The 27,236-nt window shown below is 35.4% G+C and overlaps 1 protein-coding gene across 10 annotated transcripts in view; it reads left to right on the forward strand.

Moving 5' to 3' along the window:
* KIAA0586 (KIAA0586 ortholog) overlaps positions 1–27,236 on the forward strand; it is a 117,360-nt gene that overhangs the window by 60,568 nt on the left and 29,556 nt on the right. For all 10 annotated transcript variants that reach the window (XM_070513689.1, XM_014864293.3, XM_014864292.3 and 7 more), the window contains 4 exons: positions 2,062–2,196; positions 5,532–5,709; positions 14,257–14,411; positions 18,207–18,315. In XM_070513689.1, coding sequence (XP_070369790.1) covers positions 2,062–2,196; positions 5,532–5,709; positions 14,257–14,411; positions 18,207–18,315 — 577 coding nt within the window. The remainder of the gene's footprint in view (positions 1–2,061; positions 2,197–5,531; positions 5,710–14,256; positions 14,412–18,206; positions 18,316–27,236) is intronic.

Below are 27,236 nucleotides of genomic sequence, written 5' to 3' on the forward strand. Positions count from 1 at the left end.
CAGGGTTCACCGTCTTTTGCTACTGATGATCCACGTCTTGAAATGCAGTTTTTCATATACTTTATCCACTTTTTTAGTTGTTTCAAGGGGTTGGGTAAAGCTAGTCCTTGTTACTCAATCTTGGCTAGAAGTAGAAGTCTAGTTTCATTTTTATCTTTCCATTTGTAACATTATATGTGATTATGATAAAAACAGAGATTGATGTATTTTTGAAAAGTTATGTCCTTCTCTCCCCTTAAAATCATAGTGCTAGAAATTTCTTTAAAGCAACCTATTTAAGTGATATACACTGGGACTGAATGTTAAATTTGGCAGTGGAGCTTTTAAAAAGTATACATAGTGGCACCATTCTCTGATATGTTGATTGAGTCGATCATAAGGGTTGTATGGTATGCACGTGTGTGGGTAGTTGAAGTGTAGACCTGTATATTTTGAAAACGCTCCCAGGTATTCTGATGTGCATACTCTGTTGAGACCATGTGACTACTTATTTTACTTTGAGTTTAGTGAGGTTAAATCATTTGTTGATATCACATAGCTCTTTAGTGACAGATTCACAACTCTTGTATGGATACATAATACTTTTTCCTTTCATTTTAAGCTAACAACTGTGAATTTTTAGTCTTAATAGGGGCTGTCTGAATTCCAGAGCTTAGGTTGCAAGGAGCTGGGGTTTGTGGTGGGTGCTGGTCAACTCCAGCAAACAGCTTTATCGGCTACGTAGCATCTTTCATAGACACTCAATGGTATAAAGATGCTGAGTTTGGAAATTGATATATCCAAGTAATAGGATTTGCTAAAATAATTTGCTTTACTACATATGGGAGTATGAAATAATTAATGGAGGAGATTTTTGATAAGATTTTAATGGAGCAATTACTTTTCTAACAGTAATTATTTATTACGAGTAATTGAGTTCATTGTGAAGAGAGTGAAAATCACTTTTATAAAATAATATTGAGGGAAGGCATAAATGAGGTGTCTTTATTTTTAGAGAAGCATTATACTACCATTTGGACTACTTAATATGTCATTGTGGCGTTTTTATTCATTCTTAGAACTTTATTATGGTGCCAAAGCATGTTTAAAGTAAATAGCTAAACTGGATTGGGACTAAATTATAACATCTTTATTTTTCTACTTTTGAGTTTAGTTAACTCTAATTTTGATATTTTTACTAAGCCTAAATCAGATAGACTACAAATTCATAATAAAGTCAAATGCAGAAGTACAGCCTTGAAGAACTGAGAATAGCTTGGAGTCATGTACCAGTAGGCATTGATCTGTATACAGCTGGGGGATAAGGACTTGTAACCCAGAGTTAATAAACTTTGTTTCATTAAAAACAAAATACTTAAGTAAAAAATACTATTAATGGAATTTAAAATCATGTTAATACTTTTATTTACAAGGGAATCCAGTTTCTCTGACTCTGAGGCCGCACTGTCCCTCAATTTGGGGACAGGTCTATTTTGAGGCACCAAGAAAGGTAGGCTGGATGTTCCAGTGAGGGCTTCCAGTACCTGCTCCCTAGCCAAAGTCATCCCAAAGGCAAAGGGACAATGGAATGTCTCTAGGTGCCTAAACATATTATTGCAGTTTGTCGTTTTTGCCCGGGGTCTGTGTTGTGGCATTACTACCGTGCTCTGCTGCCACCACCATGCTGTGGAGTCACTTTCTCTGCTGCATAAATGTGAAGCAGGAAACCGTGTGAACCAAAAACTTGATGAGACTATATAAAATATTTGTGAATCATTGTAGCTCAGTCGCATGGGACAGAAGGTCCAATTTGCATATGTTTTTATAGCAAATCTCTAGTTTAAATGTAACCAAATTATTTTGTACTCTTTTTTTTATATTTGAGGCAAACATAAAGGGCTTTTAGTAGAGTCGAATGAAAATGAGAACTAAATGAAAATAAGGAGTTCATTTTCTTTCCATAAAGTGCTAATACGACCATTTTCATTGATGGCTGCTAAGTTTTACTAATCATAAATTGAGAAATGCAGTTATTTGATAGATTAATTTTTGTTTGTACTAACTGTCTTATATTTTCTTTAGGAAGATGATCCTCCCAGTGAAGGACAAGTGATTAGGATGCCCCGTAGAAAATTTCACGCAGATGCAATTCTTCCTCTTCTTGTTAAACAAAACCAGGAATCGTTCGTTTCACAGCAAGCAGTCTATCACTCAGAGGTACTTTTTAATGTTAAAGACTTTTTTTCTTTTGGTTAGATCTAAATACTGGAAAAAATAACAAAAATATTCCTACGTTTAGTTAAAGTATGCTAATACTTCAGCTTATTCAGAGGTCACGCTCATGGTAACTTTAACCTGGAATCAGAGCTTTGCAGCTCTAATCATAGAGGTTTACAGCTAAAGGGAATTTAGGCCATCTGTTTCCACCCTATTGTTCTACAGTTGAAAGACACTGAAGCTCTTTTAAATGATTTGTAAGGATCGTTCATTCATTCTTTCTGTCTGCATCCATTTACTGAGTATCTACTATATGTCAGACACACCCTTGGAAAAAATACAAAGATGATCAAGACAGGACCCCTACCTTTAAGCAGCTTACAGTCGCATAGGGAGAAGAGGGCTTAGACTGTCACTCTACAGTGTGATAACTGGTCAGATAGCTGTATTTCTAAGTGTAGAGGAGCACATAGAAGGGAAAAACTCTGCTTGAAGTTGGATGACACCTTATATATTGTTGTGGGTCTTTAAAGATCCAGTAGGATTTTCCCGGCAGCAATGAGGAAAGACATTTCAGAGGCAGAAATAGCATATGTTAAGGGACAAAAGCTGAGAAAAAGATTAGGGCTTATTTAGAAAGTGTTGAAAATCTCAGTGTGACTAGAACTTTAGATAAAGGATAAGTCTGGAGAAGCAGATTGAATCAGATGACCATGAAGAACCTTTTAGGCCATGGTAAGGCTTGGGCACTGTGGAGCCTATTAAGATATTTTGGGCAAGGGAGTCACAAGCTAGCGATACTTAGGAAGGAGTGTGGAGCCATGCACAAGGGAAGCAAAGATGAGAGATCTATCAGAACACCATTGGAGTAGTCCAGAATGAGAACACGAACAGAGATAGCTAAGTAGAAAGAGAGAGGAAAGACATTTAGATATAAGAGTAGAGCATTGACAGTCTGGTTGAGGGAGGTTGTGATTATGTATTTGTTGGCTTAGAAATGCAGAGGAAAGGGTGCCAAGTTTTGGGGGGAAGATAATGAATTCGATTCAACACATTAACTTTAAGGTGCTTAATGAAATTCCAGGTGGAAATGGAAGTCTCATAGTGAGAGAGCAATTTGTTAGTACCTATTTAAGTTATAAATGCTTGTGCTTTTTGAGCCAGTAGTTCCACTTCTTATTATCTAATCTAGAGAAATAATTTCTCATAAGTGCAGAAAAGGATTTTATTCTTACTATAGTTTGAATACAGGAAAAGTTGAACCAATCTAAAAATCCTTGAATAGGAGAATAATTAAAGTATGGTATACTACATGGTAGACAAAAAGAATACAGTAGATCTTCAGGATTTATAGTTAAGTTTTAAAAATCAGGTTGCAGAATAATACATAGACATACCTCAGAGTTAGATACACGCACGCACACTCACATACACACATGCAAATGCTTAGATGCTTAGAAAAAGATTTGGAGAGGATAAACTTCCAATTTCTGGGCTTCCAGTCTAGCCAGAATGGCACACTAACAAAGGCTGCCAGCTCCCTCTCCCCAGATCAACCCTGAAGTAACTGTAGAAGTAAGAAAGAAACCATGGATTCTGAGAACTAAGTAAAAATTGTGAAAAACTACTGGGAAAAACTGACAGCTAACTTGCCCTGGCATATGTGGGGAGAAAAGGGCTGCATCTGAGGGGGAGGCTGGTGTGAGAGCGTTTAGTGAGAGGAATGATTGGAGCAAAGTGCTGCTGTCATTGCCTCTTTCCCTCGTCTCCTTGAGAGCATCACTGCTTGCCTCTTAACCATGGAGATCTTGGCAACAACCCAGGCTGCAGACACTGGTACCCAAGAGTAACATCAGGGGCATGGAGGCCCAGCTGGGGTGAGAAGTTACAGATGAACTTTGACCAGGAACCCGCGCATTCATTCCTTCACCCTCTTCCCCTCCAAATCCTGGGACGGGGGTGTAAAACCTCCCAAGGAAGCTTCTTCCTAAGGGTTTAAAGAGGCGGCCGTGAGCAGAGGATCTGAGCGGTAGAGTAGCGGCAAACAGCCGGGGCCATGACCAGCAGGGGTTCTCTGCTGCTGAGACGCCTTCCCTGGGGCTTGTCTCCCCTCTTCTTCCGGTCCCGGGACGGCCTATGTGTTAGATAGTTCGGCAGTTACAAGTACCCTGGAGAACTGATTCACAATAGAGAAGGTGACGTGTATTGTACAACATTCTATATGGTAGTGGCAGAGTAATGTAGGCACTGTGAAATATTTCTAATTAATTACTAGGGAACATGTATCCACAATTATTCTAAACTTTGTCCAGGAGTCTCCACGGATTCCATATTAATTGCAAAACAATCCTTTTCTATTTAAAGGATGTTGAGCAATTGATATTTCTAAAGCAAGTCAAATTAGGGAATAATGGGAGATCTAAGTGTATGGAGGAGAATTAGGGCAAATTGTAGAAAATCTTGAATGCTTAGCTGAGGAGTTAGATTTTATTTTGTAGTCAGTAGTCATCAAAGATGTTTCAGCAGTGATTCCTTCATATATTCTAGTGAAAACCCCACTTGGTTGAAATTAAACTCCTTTTAAATGATAAACATGAGAACTTTCAGATGTTGGAATTTTTATTCAGTTCTTGATTATTAAACTCATTGATTAGAATATCTCCAAGTCACAAAATGTCTAGTGATCAGGGCCTATAATTTTTAATACAGAAGGAAAGTAAAAGTCTTAATTTATTTTTGGTTTTAATTTATTTCATATATTTAATAAAGAAACATATTTGTACTTTCACACTTTCCCAGGGAAAAGAACTTTATTAAGTATGGTTAAAATAGTCTTTTTCAATCTATGTACTTCCAAAAAATGTAATTATTTATATAAGGGTAATCTCCATGTCATTTAAGGTATATTCTCCTCAGTTATCTAATTATAAAGTTCACACTAACAATTTTAGCCAATTTTCATTCATGAGGAATGAGAGAGAAATTTTCCCTTATTCTAATTTTAAGCTGTATACACAATGTGTACCAGCATTTAGTGTTTTAAATAAAATTTTTCTTAGGTGTTTTATTACAATCTAATTTGGACGTTGAAAAAACAGATAATGGTTATTGAACTTAATGAAGAATAAGATATTAAAAACAAAGCCTATTGCTAGATGGCTTATTGAAGCAACTTTTTAAACTTATCCTTCATGTAGTGTGTATGTGGCATAATAAGCACTTCTAAAATACCTTTCAAGCCTTCAAGTGGTATGAGTCATGATATTTGACAAGTATTTTCCGTTTTGACTTGATTTTAATATAATGTTTTTAACAATCGTTTCTGCTCTTTACAGGACTTGGAACACAGTGTGGGTGAACTTAGTGACGGACAAAGGCCCGGGCTGACAGCAGCCGCAGAGAGCGTTCTAATGGGACATTCTGTTTATACGCAGCAGCCTGTTGCTAACGCAGAGTCTTTGGATCAAAAATATGCTCCAAAGCCCTTATCTCAGCAGTTTGACACGGTGACAGGTATGCACCAAAACAGTGCTTCTTGATGTGCCATCTGTCACAGTGTTCACTGTGAATGCCATCACATTTTCTTTGTGCTGTTTCCATGCTAAATGCTGTATTCTGTTTTGTATTATAATCTACAGTAGTGTTCCTAGTCTGACTTGAGAAAAGCATAACTATTTTTAGGTCTGGGCTTGCAAAATTTCTTTATTAAAAAGGGTTTTCATAATTAAAAAGTTTGCTAACGACTTTTTCTATGGTTTATATGGCACTGTTTCCCAGGTGTGATTCATACACTGGGTGGTACATGAGATAATTTTGGTAATATGCATATGTACACTTAGAAAATTTAATAGTGGTGTATTAATATATACTGAAAACCCTTTGAATAGCAGCGAAGCATTGTCTGATTCAGCGCCAGAAGGTGAGAGGATGGCGCAAAAAAGACCGAGCAGGATTCCTCTCTGCTCTCCACAGGGTCACCAAGAGTTGGAATATGCTCAACAGTGCTAACAACAAACACTGGAAAAATATAAAACTAGCACCGTCAAAACTGTGACATAATAGAGATTGTTTAGGACAAGGTTAAATTAGATAATACTGTAGAAATTTCTTCTTTACACTGTATGAATTTCTGACTCAGTGCTCAGTGCACTTAGGGCTATTTTGGAACTTCATTAACTAAACTTTCTGCTGAAACACTTTGGGAATAAGGGTAGAATAGAGAATACTGATGACTAGCATGTATAGTTGGTTCTCCTTATCTGCAGTGCTTATATTCTACAGGGTTACCAGCAACACTGAATTAGCACATACTGAACCATGGCTCCTAGGGGAAGCACAGGGTCAGGTTCCTACGAGCCTCTGGGCATAACATTTTTGTTAGCTGATCAGCACATAGCCTTGTTTTGTGTATATTTCTATTTAAAGACACTTATTTAATATGTATTGTTGATTCATTCACATTGAACTCACAACCAGCAGCACTATAACTCATGCCCAAATTAAGTTTATTGAACACACATAGTTCTTCTCTAGGGCCCAGCACAGCCTTCTTGCACTTAGGAACACCAGATAGCATTTCAGCATTATGTTTGGGGCCATTTTAAACACGAAATCACCAATAATACATTCAAAAATGTGAAAAACATGTCGCTAAATAGCACAAAGGACACTTGTTTATGATGTAAGAGCTGAAATAAGAAAGCAGAGTGTCTCTGTGTTCAGCCCCAGCTGGTGAAGTGTGTCTAGGATGATGCAGGGTTTTTGCTGCTCTACACACGTCTGCAGGCACGTGAAGGTGCTGCGGGCATTGGTTTTGGGTTACAAATAAATTTTATCAGGTAGGTGCATTTGCAGACATGGAGTCTACAAATTAACAAGGATCAGCAATAGTCTTGTTTACTGATTTTTCCATATCCATTACTGCCTTCTCTTAAGTGAAAAGAACTTCTGAAGGTACACAGATTTGCCAGAAAAGGAAACGGCTGAGGTTAGAAAAATATTGGTAGAGAGTATTTAGAGTCTCAGTTTATATTGAATGAAGACCTTGTATCATTCAGAACTGAGTGAAATTCAAGACTGAATTTTCCATGGAATAAATGTAGAGTAAGATTGGATTATTTCTTAATTTGTGCACATAGAACATTAAATGTTTTACAGTCTTTTAAATTAGTAGGATTCAAAATGGCATGAAGTGTGACTTTTATATTTGTATCCAGTTAACTGTGCAGATTGCAATTAAACAGAATTGACGCTAGATGGCTCTCACAGATCACTTGAAGCTGCTAGGTACCTGTGAACAACTAGGTAATTGTTAAATTCTTGTGGAATAAAATCTCTGAGGATGTATCCTATTCAGCTCCTCCTTATACCTCTGGTAGCACCTAGCAGATTACCTACAGTACAGTGTGTTTTATTGTAGGTAAATTGTAGATATTTGTTTAATTTAATTGGAAAACACAATAATAATGTGGCATAATATAAGATTGAGCATATAGGTGAGGCAATATAATAGAGTGGCTAAGAGTTTGGGCTTTTGTTATCAGAAATCAGTTTGAATTCCAGTTCTGTGTATTTTTGGCAAGTAACTTAATCTCCCTGAGGCTATGTCTTCATCTGTCAAGTGGAGATAATGTTAATGTGTTCGTTATCTATTGCTTTGTAACAAATTACCCCAAAATCTAGCAGCTGAAGACAGCAAACATTTATTATCTCACACAATTCTGAAAGTCATGAATTTGTGAATGGCTTAGCTGTGTGGTTCTCAGGATCTCTCATGAGGTGGCAGTCAAGCTGTTGGCTGGGGCTCAGGGCATATGAACGCTTCAACGAAGGTTGGAGGATCTGCTTTCCAAGCTCACTCATGTGATTGCTGACAGGAGGCCTCAGTTCCTCACTACGTGAACCTTTCTGTAGAGCTGCTCATGACATAGCAGCTGGCTTCCCCCACAGCGGCTCATTTGAGAGAAAGTGAGCAGCCAAGATGGAACCACAGTGTCTTTCGTAACGTAAACTCAGAAGTAACATACTATTGCTTCTGCCACAGTCTATCAATAACATAGACTGATCCTGGAATAAAATGGTAGGGACTACAGAAAGGTGTGAATATGAGGAGACAGGAATTGGGGCTATCTTGGAGGCTGGTCGCCACAAATAGTGTCCACCTCATAAGGTTAGTAGGGGTAGTCAGTGACAATGCATATAAAGTAGTTAGCACTGTGCTTGACACATGGTGAGTGGTACTCTGATAATGCTTGGCATATGTAAATACCTTCTCACATGTATTTAATAGAACCAAAAACTATCCACAGTTGCCTAAAAGGACTGTGCATATAGAGAACTAATTGTTCTTATTTCAAGTATTTTGTTATATAATGGTTACTGTAAGAGAATTAATCCCGTGTATTATTATTTCTGCTGGTGGCTAATCTCATGCTTTTTATACTGATTTTTGATAACTTTGCGTACAGAGGCTCATCTATTCTTACATTGTCTCTCCCCACCCCTGCTCATTTTCACAAAGTGCCCTATTTGCAACCTATAGTCCTCTACTACTATTTCCAGTTCTGCCTCTCAGCTTGGGTTGAGTAATGAAAACATGCAAAATAAGCTTTGAAGAGTTGTCTTGGGAGCCCTAAAATATAAAGTAGTATTTTGAACAAATTGTGAGGACTCTGGGATTTACTAGTAATTAAGTCTCTCCATTCACTCAGAAAACTTGTATTGAATACCTGCTGTGTACCTGGTACTATATTAGTACTATATTAGGCACATGAGATACAGAGATGATAGACATCTGCTCTCAAGGAAGTTTACAAGCTCATGTAGGAGACATAGAAGAAAGAAAACAATTATAATATTGTGTGATTAATACAACAACACAGACTACTTTGGGAGCACAGAGGGGGAACTCAACCCACAAGTGAGGGCTCAGAGGACGTTTCCCACACGAGCCAGTGTGCAATTGAATCATAAAGGAATTAGCCAGATGGTGAAGTATGATAAGGTGTGTTCCAGTTTGTTCATTTACTTACTCATTCAGAAAATATTTTTTCAGTACTTGCTATGCTCTAAACGCATTCTAGTGCTAAGAATATAAAACCTGATCAGGCCCTGTCCATGAGTTTTTCTCGAGTAGAAGTAGTAGATGAGAAGGCACAAATGTGCAATAAATTATTCTGGTTGTTGTGCAGAAGTCCATATAGGATGGGAGCACAGGTCACTTGTACCTGGAGAGAGCAATCATGAGGGGAGGCTTACTTGAAATGAGATCTCAAAGATGAATGGAGGTTTGGCATGTAGTAAGTGAAGAGGGACCTTCCAGGCGGAATGTGCAGTGAGACAAGGGGATAAAGTTGAAAAATGGCAGGACTTAATCAGGGAAACGTTAAGTACTTTATCAATGAATTAGAGCTTAGCATGCAGTGAGATTGGAGTAGTGAGCAGAAAGCAAGTCCTAAAAAGCCCTGGATGATGGATCAAGTAGGTTTTGGATTTACTCTAAAGACAGTACAGATCCATTTGTGCACAAAATGGAAAGTAACACCAATCTTACTTTACATTTATTCTCATGGAAATATGAATTTCTATCAATTTCTGAGTGTTTTGTGATATTCACCGATCCGTTAAGGTTTACAAGTAAATAGCTGATATGATTTTTGCCATTTATTTAGCAAGATCATCTGAGGTGCAGTGTGATGGATAGGATTAGGAGGAGAGGATTAAGACTGGAGGCAGGGAGCCTGATCGGACAGCTCTTGAAGTAAACCTAGTGAGACATTATTCAGCAATGAGGATATATAAAAAGGGAGATTTGAGAGACAATTAAGGAGAATAAACAGGACTTAGTTTGAATATAAGAGATACAAAAGGAGGGAAAGTCTAAGAAATCGCCAGGTTTCTGGCTGGAATGATCGAATAGATGGTATTTCCCTTCACTGAGAGAGAGCGAATAAGGAGGAAGAACAGAAATAGGAGGAAATAAGGATGAGTGGGTTTTTTTTTTTTTCTGCTTTTTTCTCCCCACATCCCCCCAGTACATAGTTGTACATATGTTTTTTCGGTTGTGGGTCCTTCTAGTTGTGGTATGTGGGACACCGCCTCAACATGGCCTGAAAAGTGGTGCCATGTCTGTCCCCAGGATCCGAACTGGCAAAACCCTGGGCCACCAAAGCGGAGTGGGCGAACTTAACCACTCGGCCACGGGGCCAGCCCCTGAGTGGAGTTTTATACATGTGGCATTTGAGGTGCCTTTGGGTTTCATGCAAATACAGTAATCTATTAGACATGCCAGACCCAAAGCTACTGCCGGTGCTAGCAATTTCTGGTGGTCTTAGTCTTCTCTGAAAATCTACCACAGTGGCTTTTTCCTAACAATAAGATTCTAGAAGAGTAAAATTAGGGATTTCAAGTTATAGTTAATTAAATTTGACTTGCATGAAAGAATACTTTAAGCATCCCTCTTGCAGAAGGCTAACTTACGTTAAACAGACAAGACACCCATAGTCAACAAACATACTTTTTAGAAGAGATAGAGAAAATTCAGCATTGTTATGATTGCTGTGATGGAATCCTTTCCTGACCCCCTTATCACTGGGTTAGATGCCCATCACGTGTGCTCTCTCTGCAGTCCTCTAATGTCGCCTACCTACTGTTGCTCTTATCACACTGATTTGTAATCTCATTTGAGGGTAGGGATTTTATCTTGTTCACTGTCCTATCCCTGTCATCTAGCAGAGTATAATGCATAGTCAGTAAATATATGTTAATGATAGGGTGTTATATGAGTTGAAAGCTATTATACACTTTTAATGCTTTTGGGGACATGTTTGTATACTTTCTGGGTTTCTACATCTAGGTCTTTTTTTCATTCAGCATTTACCTTCTGTCTTTTTAATTAATTTTTTCTTTATACTCATACATTAACCACATATAATTTTACATAAAAACAAAATGTGATTATATCATACATCGCTTTAAATTACAGTGCCCTCCATCCACCCCTATCCGCACATTGTCTCCTGTCCCATTTTATGCCTTACCTTAGGTAACTCGTGTTAAGATTCTGATAGGTAACCTTCCTGTTTTTGTCCTTACACAACTAGTTACACGTACACTCACATGTACAGTATATGTGGTAGGTACATATGATGTGTGTGTTTGTCGTTATTTTACAAGTTGAGGTCATGTCACATACAGTTGTCTGCATTTTGTTTTTACCCAGTAAACTCTGTGGAAATTACTCTAGGTGAGCTGGTATTGCTTAAATTCATTCTTTTTAATGACTGCATAAAACCGTTTAGTATGGATTTCCAATGAATAAATATTCAGTCATTGCTCTGTTGATGGATATTTACTTTATTACCATTTTCCCCCTCTCTAAACATTTCTAGGGTAAATATCCACACATATATATTCTAACCTCTTGTAGCATTTTGTATTTAGGGAATAGTTTCCAGGAGTGGTTACTAGATTCAAGACCAAATGTGTTTTTAATTTTAGAATAGATATTTCAAGTTGTTTTCTTAAAAGTTTAAGCCAGTTTATTTTTATCAGTAATTTATTAGAGCTTTTTCCTTTCATCCCCTCTAGAAATTTTATTACTCTTTTTACTTTTGTCAGGCAAAATATCAAGGTCTTTCTGACTATTGGTGAATTTCTATGTCTTTTCAGGTTTGTTGGCCATTTGGATTTGCTCTTCTGTTAATTGCCTACTTAAGTTCTTTCTCCATCTGTTAGCTTCTAAATTTTTCTTGGAACTTTAAGAGCTATTTTTATATTTTAGGTGTTTTCTATCATCTGTATTACAAATGTCTTTTTCCATATTTGTACTTTATTGACAATATTTATGATCTTTCTTTGATAATTAAAAAAATTTTATATAGTTATTTCTATCTTTTATAATTTCTATGTTTTTACAGCTCGATTAGGTTTCCCCTAACATGAGCTTATACCTGTAGTCTCCTAGATTTTCTTGCAAGATTTTTATTATTTAGTATATATTCATATTTAAGTCTATCTGGACTTTATTTTTGCAAATGGTGTAAAGTAGAAGTCCAATTTGATTTTCTTCCAGATAAATAGTCAGTTGTGCCAGCATCAATTCTTATGTAAGCTGTCTTCTTTCCTATTGAATTGAAATATCAACCAATTTGATGATTAAGTTCTCAAAGAGGTAGGGATATTTTTTCTGGATTCTGTACTAAGTGTTCTGGATTCTTTATGATCTAGACATATTAAACTATTGTGTCTTTATGGCACATTCTGTTATCTGATAGGGCAAATTTCCCCTTCTTTAAATCTTTCTACTTTTCTTGGCAATTCTCAGGCATTTATTCTTCCATATAAACTCTAAAATTATTTTTGTCAACTAAAAATCACCTTAATTGGAATTGTACTAATTTATGTATTAATATTGGAAGAATTGACATTTTTTATGGTATTTCTTACTGTTCAGATCTTATTTTGTGCTTTCCCATAGGATTTCATAATTTTCTTCGTATGGTTTCTATGTATTTCTTAATTTTATTTTTATTTTAACTTTTTGGTCACTGTAGTAAAGGATTATTTTCCATTTCTAGGGGAATATTACTATAATATAGAGAAAAGCTAATGATTTTTATATATTTATCTAGTATCCAGTCACATTATCAAATTCTCTTATTCTAATAAAGTTTTTTTTCTCACTAGAGTCTCTTGAGTTTTCTAGGTATATAACCAAATTATCAGCACAAAGAGTTTTTCATCTCTTCTCTTTTAACATTATATGTGCTAATTCTTTTATTTTAATTCATTTATCAGTCTGGAAAATGTTGGAAAAGTGACATAGGAATAGAAAAAGGCATATCAGAGTATAAAGAAGTCAATATAAGGCCTAGAACAATAGGGTAAATGATGGATATTATCATGAATTAAATTAATCTTATATCGTGCGAGATAATTAAATGAGAATGAAACAGGTGATAATTTTGAGAAATTGTACAGATTGAATACTGGAAAGGTAAATATTAAATGTATATATTTTGCTTTATGCAAAATCCAGCTAAAAATATAGATTAACATAAAAAATCAGAGGGTGATTATTTGCTATACCTAAGAAATTGTCAACAGACGGCCTTTAAATAGAAAACATCTATGATGTCTTGAAAATATTATTTCATTTAAAACATTTTAGCTTATGTGTATAGACTTTAGATCTATTTCTGTTGATTAAAATGAGATATACTGTGCTCTATTTAAAAGGTGGCTATTAATTAGGAAAAACAATTACCTTAGAAATATTTTAGCAAGAATGTGAAATAAAGAAGAGTGACTAGGAATTGGAAGATGAGGATTTTAATACTTTTACTAGCTCTCTGATTTTTGGATAGTCAGTTAACTTTCCTGAGTCTTTAGCTTTGTCAGTGAAAGACAGTTAATACTATCTGAACTGCCTGCCTTACAGAATGATTGTGGTATTCAGATTTAATGAGATAATGTATATGAGATATTACATATAATGTATATGAAAGTGCGGAGTATGAAGTACAATATAAATGTACAGTGATATTGTTATTAGATAAATAGATATCTCTGCTCTTATTTTCTTTTTATTGATTTGATTGAGATGCTGTTTGGATGAGGTTAAAAGGAACTTGACCATTTGAAGAAAAATATCTACAGAATAGAGCTAAGCAGTATTTTCTAGCTAGGAAATTGCCCCTGCTTTAAGATTACATTTTAGATAGAAAGCATCCTATTTATTCTTACTGATAGAAAATGTAAGCTGATGTGTTAGTTAGTGTGTAGGAGTGGGGGTTGGGTGTGGACTGTGCATGAGGAGCTTGTTGATGGGAACCTTAGAATAGTCCATAGATTTGTTTGAACATAGGTAACTTTTTGCATTCTCTGTAAGCTTTGGTTTTAGTTGCAATGAAGGCTTGTTACCTGGTATTTTGGGCTGAAATACACTGTTACTTCTAATTGAGCAGGTGAGAAATAATGGTAATCTCAGTCAATTGTTCTTTTTCTAAGATATAAATTAAACAATTTATTTTAATTTTTTGTTTACATATTTGATAACAGGTGGTGTTTATGAAGATTCCTGTGCTAGTCATGGTCCAATGAGTTTGGGAGAATTGGAGTTGCAGCCAAATTCTAACCTTGCCCTTCCCACATCACTTCTGACAACACAGGAAGATGATGTTAAGTTATCAGTAACACCTGAAGATTTTCCTCAGGTACCAATTAATAGCATTTGTACTTTACTTAGAATAAGAATTGTAAAAGTATTGCCTTAGCATGATACACTGTCAAGAGGATAGTCTTTGGAGTCAGACAGCTTCAAATCATGCCTCCTTTGTTTGCTAAGTCAAGCCTGGATACAAATCTTAGCTCATCTAGTTTCTAGCTGTGACCTTGAATACATTACTTAGCTTTTTTCTAAGCCTTAATTTCCTCATCTTTAAATTAAAGAATAAAAATAGTATACATAAAATGCCTGTCACCTAGTTAGGTAGCTGTTATCATTTACACCTCTGTATCTCCATGCAATATATAGTGTAGTAATTTGCACATAGTAGGTACTCAATAAATATTTATTACATTAAAATTTGCAAAATGTGTTACCATGAAAACATAAGAAATTTCATACTGAGTTAAGCCAATGCCCTATTTAATCTTGTGCACTGAAAAAATAGAATAATTACTCTCCAAGATGTAAAAAAATGCTTATGTTATTAAAAACAGTTTTGTATCTGTATAATAGCAATGCATTTCTCACTGTGGATTAATTTATTCAGTAAGTATTCATTTGATGGTATTGTGTAGAATTACCTGGCGTTGAGGATTGTTGGTTCACAACCAAGGGAGTTCTCGGGTAAAATCTGAAACTGGCCCTGTACACAGAGGACAAGGAGAGATCGAAGAAAGAGGCAGACCATTCGAGATTGGAAGGTGGTAGCTTTACTAAGCGAAGGAACTTAGTTATGAGGCTTGTCTTGGAGGCCACAAGATGAGTAGATCTCTGCACCTGCCTGCCAGAATCTGAAAAGTTTGTATAGAAACCTTAACCGGGTTCAGTCATGTGTTCAGCCCAGATGGTCCCAACAACACCTTACTCTCTCAGGACTGCGTCCTTGAAATGGCTGTTAGCATGGGAATAGTGGGCAGGACATACATTCCAAGGACAGGGGAGGGGGCAAGGCTCCTCTGATTGCCTGCTCCACCTGATGGTCACATCCTCTTGATGACCTCCTCCTACAAAGATGAAAGCCAAAATATATAAAATAAAGATTGTTTATGGAACACACCATTATGTAGGGTTTAGTATTAATAAAATATGATCAAACAAAAATCAGAAAAAGCTAGTTGGTAATGAATAAATGTCTGTTAAAAACTTGCGTATAAAACAAAAATTGTTTGTGACCTTGGGTTAGGCAAAAATGACGCCAGAAGCACTATCTATGAAAGAGAAAAAAAATGAATAAATTGGTTGTATCAAAAATAAGAACTTCTGCTCTTGAAGACACACTCTTAAGAGAAAGCAAATACAAGCCAGAGACTGAGAAAATATTTGCAAATTACTTCTCTGATAAAATACTTGTATCCAGGGGCCGGCCCTGTGGCCGAGTGGTTGAGTTCGCGTGCTCCACTTTGGCGGCCCAGGGTTTCACCGGTTCTGATCCCGGGTGCGGACATGGCACCGCTCATCAGGCCACGCTGAGGTGGTGGCCCACATGCCACAACTAGAAGGACCCACAACTAAAAATATACAATTGTGTACCGGGGGGCTTTGGGGACAAAAAGGAAAAATAAAATCTTAAAAAAAAAAAAAAAAGACATATCCAGAATATATAAGGAACTCACAGAATTCAATATTAGGAAAATAATTCAATTAAAAAATGGATAAAATATTTGGACAGATACCCCTACCCAAAGAAGATATAGTGATGTCAAGTAAGCACATAAAAAGATTTTCAACATCATTAGACATTAGGAAAATGCTAAGTGAAACCACAGCGAAGTACTACACACCCATTATAATATCTAAGATTAAAAAGACTGACATGCCAAGTGTTGGCAAGGATTAGAGCATCCTCAACTCTCATACACTGCTGGTTGGGAATGTAAAATGATTCACCCACTTTGGAAAACACTTTGATTTTTTAAAAAAGTAAAACATACACCTGCGATATGACCCAGGCATTTCACTCCTAGGTATTTACCCGAAAGAACCTAAAACATGTCTACACAAAGACTTGTATGTGAATGTTCATAGTAGCTTTATTTGTAGTAGCCCCAAACCGGAAACAACAGAAGTGTCCATCACTTGGTGAATGTACAAATGTACATTGTATCATTCAGCAATAAAAAGGCATGGACTACTGATACATACAATAACATGGATGATTCTCAGAAAAATTATGTTGAGGGAAAGAAGCCAGACCTAAAAAAAAAAAAGGAGTGCATACCCTGTGATTACGTTTATATAAAATTCAAGAAAATACAGACTAATCCACAGTAATGGGAGGGAATACAAAGGGGTATGAGAAAACTTTTGAGATTGGTGGCTGTGTTCGTTATATTATCTTGAGTGTGGGGATGGTTTCATGGGTATATACATATGCCAAAACTTAGCAAGTTGTTCACTTTAAATATGTGCAGATTATTGTCTGTCATTTGTACCTCATTAAAGCTATTTTAAAAACAGAAAGATCGGGTCCTTTAATTGTTGGCCTGTCTTAAAATCTATGAAGTGTTCCTAGAAGAATGGGCCTCAAGAAATTCGTTTGTTAGATTTCTTTAACAGAAAAGTATGGCTAGTAGTAGCACAAACTTACTTATAGTTCTTACTCTGCCAGATGCTATTCTAACTACATATTTACATATTTAACTCATTTAATTCTTATAACAACCTAATGAGGTAGTTATTATTATTATCCTCATTTAATGAATGAACAAATTGGGGTATTGAGCAGTTAATAACTTGCCCAAGGTCAAAGCTAGAAAATGGCTTAGCCAGATTTCAACACAAGCAGTTTAACTCCACAACACTCAGCTCTGAATCACGGTGGTTAAGGAAGGAGCCATAGGGAGGTTCTAAGTCGAAGGAGCCGGAGATAGTCATAGTCCCCATCCTCGAAATGCACACAAAAATATTTTCTTCAAGGCAGAAACCCATGTGATTCATGGCTCTAAGTTAAAAGGCCAGAGTTCAGTCTAGCTTTGTTACTACTGCAGTCTAAAGCTACCCATTTTTATTTGTAGATAAATAGGCCTGCCAGGGCTGGAGTGGTTCCAGTTGAGTCCATGTGGACAGGTGTTTCAGAATTGTTGATCAGAGAATCTTTTTAAGTTCCTGTCAAAGTATATTTGATAGCTGTTTTCTGAGGCTCATTCATAATTAGGCTCGTAAAACAGGAAAGAGAAGAAAGAAAATGGCTAAAGTCATCGTAGTTTGTGATATGTGATTGTGAAGGAATTTGTGACTAATGTAGATTTCAAATTTGGGTAGGTTATAGATAAGAAAGAGAGACAATAGGGCTCATGGTGGAGCGTGTGTTTCTTGAATGGCAAAGGAGGATAGCAATGCCTACTCACACTTGTGAGAATTAAATGATGTTACTATCTATAAAAGCTCTTTGAAAATTGCAGTGCATTATGCAGAGTTTCATTTTATGCAAAAATGGTTATATGGGAGAGCTTACAGCCAAATTAAGTTTTTATCCTGTCTAAATCTATCATGTATATATATATCTAGAATAGTTTGATTTATAAGTAGCTCTGAATTCTTTAGTAAAAATAGACAGATGATTTGAATGTTTGAAATCTGGGTATGTTATCCAAATCTTTTTAAAGAGTTTATTTGTAACATCTTTCCTTTAGTAATATGTACTCCATTACCCATTTGGCAATTAGAAGGCGTACATACTATTCAAATTTTATTTAATAAACACCTAAATAATTTAATTGCTCAAATTTTTTTAAAGTAACTTAAAAAATAATATTATGACTTTATGTCTTAAATTCTTTAGTACCAACAAAAGCCAGACCAAGATGTTAAGCAAGTTGAACACAAGCCAGTACAAAGTCGTTTAATACGTGTAAGAAATAAATCCGATATTTCACTTTCACAGCAACAAGGTAAGATTCATTTTCTTGAATAATATAATAGTTTGATACTTGTCTTGATACTGAACAAGTATATAATGAGAATTCTTTACTTTTATATATGTCTTATTTGTGTCTCTAGGTTTTTTGTTTGCTTTCTCTCATTCATTTAGTCTGTTGGGATAAAAAATCTGGTATCGTGTTTGTATATTTGTTAGTTCTTTTTACCAATAAATACTATTTCTAATGGATTTTAAAAACTCTTAGGTAGTGTTTTCCTTTAATCTTACATTTTTGTTTCTTGTACAATTGAAGGTCAGCATCTTCTTATCTATGTATAAATCTATATCTCTATCATAATTGTTTTATAATATGATAAAGACAGGGGTTATAGCTTTTAAGGTGCTTTGAAAGGCTATTTAGTGTTGTGTGGTGACGTTACCCAATAAGTACATCTTAAGAAACAGAGGATTCTCATGTTAAATCCCATGAATTTTCTGCAGTGTTGTTTGATTATCAAAATTGTGTGGTTGACCTTTAATTCTGCAGTCAGCATCACAGCATTTTGGTGTTGTCCTTATGTTTCTGCAAGGCTGTTGGCCTTGTGCTTTTTCTTCTTTTTTCTTAGTCATTTAGATTTTATATAATCTAAATTCTGAAATTTGGCAGTAGAAATTAAGATGTCTTCTGTTTAAAAACTTTCTGTCCACAACCCAGGAAGAAGTATTAGGAATATTTTGAGCAGTGGAATGTTTTTCTTTGCTTTTATAATTGTGGTTTTATTTCATTTATTGAATGCCAATGTAATTGCAAATGTAACTGTGTATTTGGTGTTTTGGTGTTTGGTGTTTTGAGGAAGTGCTCAAGATATTTGTTAAGATTGTTTAACAAATCTAAGGTTTGGATTTTTTTAACCTTAATTAATCTAAGGTTTAGATTTTTACTTTTCTGTTTGTTTTCTCTTCCTCTCTTGCTCAAACTTTTTGCAACTTTTCCCTCTCTACCACTTTTTTAACCTAACCGTGGTACAGTAATGTTAATGTTATATTTTAGAATCCTATGGAAAATTGCCTGTAAAACTTTTCTCATGGTGATTTAAAAATTAATCATGACAGTATATAGATAATGAGCAAATAAATGTTCCTAAGGTAATATCAGAACTGACTCAATGTCCTTCTGCTGAGTGTTGTTACCATTCATGGTCAATGACAGTACATTTAATTTAGGTTTAAAAAAAGTATAATTTCTTAAAGTTACAAATGAATTTTGTTTCCTTAGGGGATGTTGTATGTAATAAAACAATTGTTTTTCTCAGCTGATAGGAAAATATCTTTGTTTGGTAAGATTTTAAGGGTAAATATCTCTCTTTAGGAAAGTGGCATTGTTTTCAATTTCACATATATGAATGTTTGACCACAAGATGGCAAGAGTTAAATTTTTGTTAACTTACAACATCATTAAATGTCCAGTTAACATTTAATAAGTCAATAAAAGTCATAAGAAGAATAAAATAAACCAAGGTGTTAGTTAGTAGGAGGAAGTTTTATTTAGAAAGAGTGGGATTTAATATGTGTAAAATTTTTTTCATTTAATTTTACATCTAATACAGGAGTTAGGAAAGCAGGCCTATGTGTATTTGTCAGCTTTGACTAAGACACATAAATACCCAATGAACTATAAATAGAGCATTTTAAATAGAAGTCAAGTGTTTCACGCAATAATTGATACGTATTTCCATACTGAATATTTTTGAATGAATACAATTGCCTTGCACATATATTCAGTTATGACTTTTTTCCCGTAACTTTTGTGAGTTTTCTTTTTTTCTCTGATGAAACTCTGAGATGTTGCCAAATGTTTCAGAGGATAGAGGAGTCAGATGCCGAAATAATCCTCCAGAGTTCTCAGCACTTTGAGTGACCTCAGAGGAATTCGGTCCTCTGTCTCTTACCCAGAGGCCTTGAAGATAATGAAAGGAATTCACCTTATCACAAGGGAACAAAACCACATCTTTTCTGGCAGATAAATGCTTGTAAGAATACTTGAACCCCAAATTATGGCTGTTTCAGGGGAAGTACCCTGTATTCCACTTTCAAATGTATAGCAGTTTAATGTACGTATAAAGGCATCACACAGTTGACCAGCTGTAGCAGCTCTTTGACCATCCATTAAAAGTTGACTGAAGACCTGATAGGACATAGCTTCTAGCACCATGTTTCTGGGGAATCTGTGAAAGCCTTGTTTTTTTCCCCCCTCTTGATTATTCTTTTCTGATTTTAGTATAAAAGAGAGAAATCGAATTGATTGTTCTGGCAGATGATATCTTTGAAATCTAAGAGTAAAACTCTTTTATTTGGTATTGAATTCATTGGGTGTATTTTTCACCACAGGATACCGGTTATCTGGTTCTGTGTCCCAATTAATGTGTCTAGAGGTTTTATAGGGAAAACAACGTTTTAAGTGATTTTAATGTGTCATTTTAATTTTTTTCCCTTTTATTTTGCAAGTTAACTTTCACTGCATCTTTTACTGTGCAATTTAATTTTCTTCCATACAAATGAGAGACTAATTTTAAATCCATTTATTTGTTACAAACCCAGGAACAATTAAATTCTATCAAGTGATGTATTAAAATAGTTCAGTTTAAAAAATATTTTCCGAGGCTAGCTGGTGGTGCAGCAGTTAAGTTCGCACATTCTGCTTTGGCAGCCTGGGGTTTGGTACCTGGGGTACGCACCGCTAATCAAGCCATGGTGTGGCAGGCATCCCACATATCAAGTAGAGGAAGATGGGCATGGATGTTAGCTCAGGGCCAGTCTTCCTTAGCAAAAACGAGGATTGGTGGCAGATGTTAGCTTAGGGCTAATCTTCCTCAAAAAAAAAAAATTTTCCTTCTTTAGTTTTTCTCTTAAAATTTTAAGACCATCATAATAAGTAATAATTAGAAAGTCAAACATGCTATCTATAATCAATGGGGAAAAATTAGATCATATATTTTGTGGTTAAATGCTAGGACAGATTAGTTGTCAAAGATGCTTGAAGATCACAGCATTCTTCCGTTTTCTCATTTCAAGATTATATATGTTGCTCAGAAAATATGTATCAAAGTGCTCAAAATAATAAGCGTAATTGCAGTAACTTATCAAAAGCAGGTTACATATTTATGAGAAATGTACTTACAGAATCCCAGATGGGTTTTTTGACATTATGTCCTGAGTTTAATTCCTAGCCATCTTAGCACCATTTACACCTCACATACAGTGATTGTGACTTTAAATGTGTGAGAATTAGGAAATTCAAAGTTTATTTATGTTTAGAAGCTATTTCTAACTACATGTGCAAATGAAATCATTTTTGTTTTTTTATAAAGTGGTAAATTTTTTGCCTTTGTATTTGAAATATAGTTAAATTACAAAAGCTATCAGAATTATAATTGATCTTAGTAATTTCAAAATCACAGTTAAAACTTTTTTAAGTTGATTTTTTTCCTCTTAAGGTATGACAGTGATTTCAAAACCATGTGTATGGATCTCTGATAGGGAGGGGATGGGGCACAGACTAATAATTCTGCCGGAAATCCACATGTGTAACAAGCATTGTCTGAATAAGTGTGTCTTCCACAAATCCATGCTATCATTGATTAATAAAATAGAAATTCACTTTGAAATGTTGCTGAATTTGTGAGTTTTTCTTTTCATCCAGGATGAGGAAAGTGGAAAGAGTGTTGCTTCCACCCTACTTATAATAAAATGTCAGATAAACTACAAAATCATTAAATTTCTTGAACCCATCAGAGAGTTTATGATGCAGAGCAACTAAGTAGCCCAAAATCCAAGGAAAGACAGACTCCTCCAGGGAGATGGGACACAATCACTGTCTCAGTGTGCCAGAGCACAGTCACAGGAAGAAACACCAGGCACCTTATAAGATGTATCTGGCTAAACTTTTTTAATGGGTTGCTAAGGCCACGCATAGAAACATTGGTCGCTACAGATACAGGAGGCGTTCACACCCACTTGCAGTGTCATCTCCACAGCCTGTAGAAAAGAAAGATTGGGAGGCAGGGTAGGAGACTAGAGAGAGTCTCCTTCACTGAAACAGGCTGGAAGAGGAGAGTGGCTCCCACTGCCAGAAAGACTGAATGCCTCGTTTGGACCCTTTTCCTGTAAGAACAAAAGCCTTAAGTCACTGGGGAAGGGCCAGCATACCTGTCACCTCCAGAGTATAGGTGAAAACCCACTGTGGCTGGGAGGAGGGTAAAGAAAAAACCCATCCTCTTTTGGGGGAAAGGAAGGAATTAGTCTTGGGCCCACAATCTAATATTAATACCGTTAGAGGTCTCTTGTTGCTGGGAGAGGGATAGGAAACTCTCCTACACAAAATTCATTAAGGAGGCAAGGCAGAGTTTGTCTACCACAAGGAGGAGGAACGGACTCCCTGAAAAAGCCCCACCACAAGACCCAGGCATACAGGATCTGCTTGAGACTGAGGCTGGACCAGGACTACAGAGAGCTACTCCTTCCCCATCCTTCACCATGAGACCAACAAGTATTGACTAACAAGCAGCAGCAGTCTACCAATGGGCAAGGCATAAGAGCATAGAGAAAAACTCCTATGGAGCAGGTGCTCAGTGAAGGCTGCAAGCTGAAGGTGGAACAGGAACATTGAGAAAAACCCTGTGGGATCCTAGGGCCCACCCGAAACACAAAGTAACACTGGAGGGTTTTGAAGCTGGTGTTAAACCAAACTTAACTGCAGCAACAACAAAACTCAAAGCCAATTTAACTTCTGACTTGATTGACAACGCCTCACATTCATAGCCTAGCTTAAGAAAAGGTGGTCCCATTTCCAAGCTTAAATCCTGCTTACCTCTCTATTGTTGTACACACAATGTCTGGCATTCAGTCAAAATTAAAGACAAGAAAGCAAGAAAAAAACAAAACAACAACAATCCACTCTTTAGGGACAAAGCAATCGAAACAGCAAGACTCACAGATGACTCAGATGTTGGAACTGTCAGACAGGGAATTTAAAATAACTATGATTAATGTGTTAAAGGCCCTACCAGAAAAGATAGACAAAACATGTATGAACAGATGGGAATTTGAGCAAAGAGATGGAATTATAAGAAAGCATCAAATCGAAATGTTAGGGTGGAAAACAGTGGTACAGATGAAGAATGACTTCAGTGGGCTTATCAGTAGACTCAGCATGGCCAAGGAATAAGTAAACTTGATGATAGTCAACAGAAATTGAAACACAAAGAGAAAGAAGAGTGAAAAAAAATCTGAGCATCCAAGAGCAACATCAAATATCCTAACATACATGTAATTGGAATTGCAGCAAGAAAAGAGAAAGCTAACAGAACAGAAAGAGTATTGAAGAGATAATGACCAATAATTTTATAAGAAAAATGAAGAACATCAAACCACAGATCCAAGAATCTCAGATAACTCCAAGCAAGATTTAAAAAATACTTATACACAGCATATTCAAACTGCTAAAAACCAAATAGAAAGAGAAAATATTGAAGGAAGCCAAAGAAGGTACATTACTTACAGAAGAACAGAGATAAGAAATATGTCAGCTTATTACAAACCATGCAGTCTAGAAGACAATAGAGTGATAAAGTGCTGAAAGGAAAAAAAGTCAACCCTAAATTCTGTATCCAGCAAAAATACTTTTCAAAAATGAAGGCAAAATAAATACTTTTTTTAGGTGAATGAAACCTGAGAGACAGACATATACTACAAAAAAAGGAAATTTTCCGGGTGGAAATTAAATGATACAGACAGAAACTTGGATTTATACAAAGAAATTAAGAGCTTCTGAGATGGTTAAAATCAAGGTATAAATAAAAGATTTCTTTCTTTCAATCACTATAAAAGATAATTGACTGTCTAAAACAAAAATAATACCAATAGATTGTCATAGTGTCTATAAAAAGAAAATGACAATGATACTGTGAAAGATGGATAGAAGAATTGACAGCATACTGATGAAAGGTTTTTACAGTGTATGTTGTGGTATAATATTATTTGAAAGTGGACTGTCATAAGTGATAGATATAGAGTAATCCTTAAAAGGTTTTTTAAATAGTACTTAAATTAAAATCACTCAGTTACTCCAAAAGCAGGCAGAAAATGAGGGGAAAAGGAACAACATCAACAAAGAGAACAAAAAAGAAATAGCAAGATAACTGGGTTTTTTTCCTTTTCCTTTTTTGCTTGAGGAATATTAGCCCAGAGCTAACATCTGTTGCCAATCCTCCTATTTTGTTTTTTTCTGCTTGAGGAAAATTAGCCCTGAACTAAAATCTGTGCCAGTCTTCCTCCACTTTATATATGGGTTGCCGCCACAGCGTGGCTAAGCAGTGGTGTAGATCCAGACCTGCGAACCTGGGCTGCCGAAGCAGAGCATGCCAAACTTAACCACGTGCCATGGGGCTGGCCCCAAGATAATTGATTTAAATCCAACCATATCAATAATTACATTAAATGTAAATAAATATGCCAATTAAAAGAGATTGTCAGATTGGATTAAAAAACAAGACCAAATTTATGCTATCAATAAGAACTTGCTTTAAATATAAAGACATAGGTTAAAAGAAGAAGAATTGAGAGAAGATAAACATGCAGATACTAATTAAAAGAAACCTGAGTGGCTATATGAATATCAGACATATCAAAATAATATTAAAACAAAGAATATTACCAGAGATAAAGAGGGACATTAAATAATGATAAAAGAGTTAATTCATCAAGAAGATATAATATTAATTCATCAATAAGATGCACCTAACACCACCACTTTAAAATACATGAAGGAAAAATTGGTAGAACTCTAAGAATAAATAGAGAAATTCACAATTATAGTTGGAGACTTCAACACTTCTCAGTAATCACTAGAAAAAGTAAATAGAAAATTTAAGACTATAGAAGACCCAAGCAACAATATCAACCAACTTGATTTAATAGATAAAAAGCTGATTACACTTTCTAAGTATGCATGGAACATTCTCCAAGATTGACTACGTTCTATGTCATGAAACAAGCCTCAATGCACTTAAAACAGTTGAAATCATACAAAATATATTCTCTGATCTCAGTGGAATTACAGTGAAAACAAATAATAGAAAGATTTCTGGACATTCCTAAGTATTTGGAAATTCAATTGCACAAATTTAAATAAACCTTGGACCAAAGAGGCATTTACAAAGGAAATTAGAAAATATTTTGAACTGAATGAAAATGAAAACACTACAAATTTGTGGGATGCAGCTAAAGCAGTGATTAGAGGGAAATTTATGGCATTAAATGCTTATATTAGAATAGAATAGAATGGTCTAAAATCAGTGCTCTAGGTCTCTACCTTAGGAAACCAGAAAAAGAAGAGCAAATTAAGCCTCTAATAAGCAGAAGGAAGGAAATAATAAAGAGCAGAATGAAATTGAAAGCATAACTCTAACAGAAACTCAAGCCAAAAACTTGTTCTTTGAAAGGATTAATAAAATTGATAAACCTTGGCCAGGATGATGAAGGAAAAAGGAGAGAACACACAAATTACCATTATTAAAAATTAAAGAAGGGAAATCAGTACAGCTCCTACAGAAATTAAGGAGATTATAAGGCAATATTATGACTATCTCTATGCTCATAAATTTGGCAACTTAGATAAAATAGAAAAATTTTATCTATGCTAACTTGAGAAGAAACTCTTAACCTAAGTAATCTTATATGTGTTTTAAAAAATGAATTCTTAGTTTAAAATGTGCCAACAAGAAAAATCCAATCTCAGATGGCTTCACTGGAGAATTCTACCAAATATTTGAGGGAGAAATAATACTAATTCTACTCAAACTCTCCCAGAAAATAGAAGAAGAGAGAACTCTTCTTATTGTCATCCAGAAACCAGAAAAAGACATTACTGGAAAAGAAGATTGTGTACCAATATCCCTCATGAACATAGACACAAAATTCCTGTACAAAATATTAGCAAGTTGAATCCAATAATATATAAAAAGACAGTAAGTCACGACCAAGTGGCTTATCCCAAGAAAGCAAGGTTGGTTTGACATTCAAAAATCAATATAATTCACTATATGAACAGACTAAAGGGGGAAAAAACGTGATCATCTCAATAGATACAGAAAAGCTTTTAATAGCGTTCAACATCTATTCATGGTTAAAATTCGCAGAAAACTAGGAATCAAAGGAATCTTTCTTAACATGATAACGGACATTTACAAGAAACCTATAGCCAACATCATACTTAATTGTGAAAGACTAAATGCTTTCCCAATAAAATTGCAAACAAGGCAGTGAGGTCTGCTCTTGCTACTATTCAAAATCATACTGGCAGTCCTAGCTGATGCAGTAATAGAAAAAAAAAATAAAAGGCATACAGATTAGAAATTTTATTAGAATAAACACATTTCTATTTGCAGATGCATGATTATCTGTAGAAAATCCCACAAAGCCTACAGAAAAAGCTACTAGAACTAATACGTGATTTTATCAGGTTCACAGGCTACAATGTCAGTGTGTAAAAATCATTGATATTTCTCTGTACTAGCAATGAGGAATTGGAAATTGTAGTTAAAAACTACAATTTATCATAGCAACAAAAACATGAAATACTTAGGTCTAAAAACTAATGAAATAGTCACAAGATTTGTGTGCTAAAACCCACAAAAACACCTGATAAGAGAAATCAAAGAAGGCAAGTAAATGGATAGATGATAATATGCTCATGAATTAGAAGACTCAAAATTAAGATGTCGATTCTCCGCAAATTGATCTTTAGATTCAGTGCAATCTCAATCAAAATCCTAACAGGGTAATTTTGGTAGGAATTGACAAGCTGAATCTAAAACACATAAGGAAAGGCAGAGAGCCTAGAATGGCCAAAATAACTTTTAAAAAGAAAAAGAAAGTTGCAGGATTTACACTGTG

The sequence above is a fragment of the Equus asinus genome, chromosome 7 (assembly GCF_041296235.1).
Source record: "Equus asinus isolate D_3611 breed Donkey chromosome 7, EquAss-T2T_v2, whole genome shotgun sequence".
Taxonomy (NCBI): Eukaryota; Metazoa; Chordata; class Mammalia; order Perissodactyla; family Equidae; genus Equus; species Equus asinus.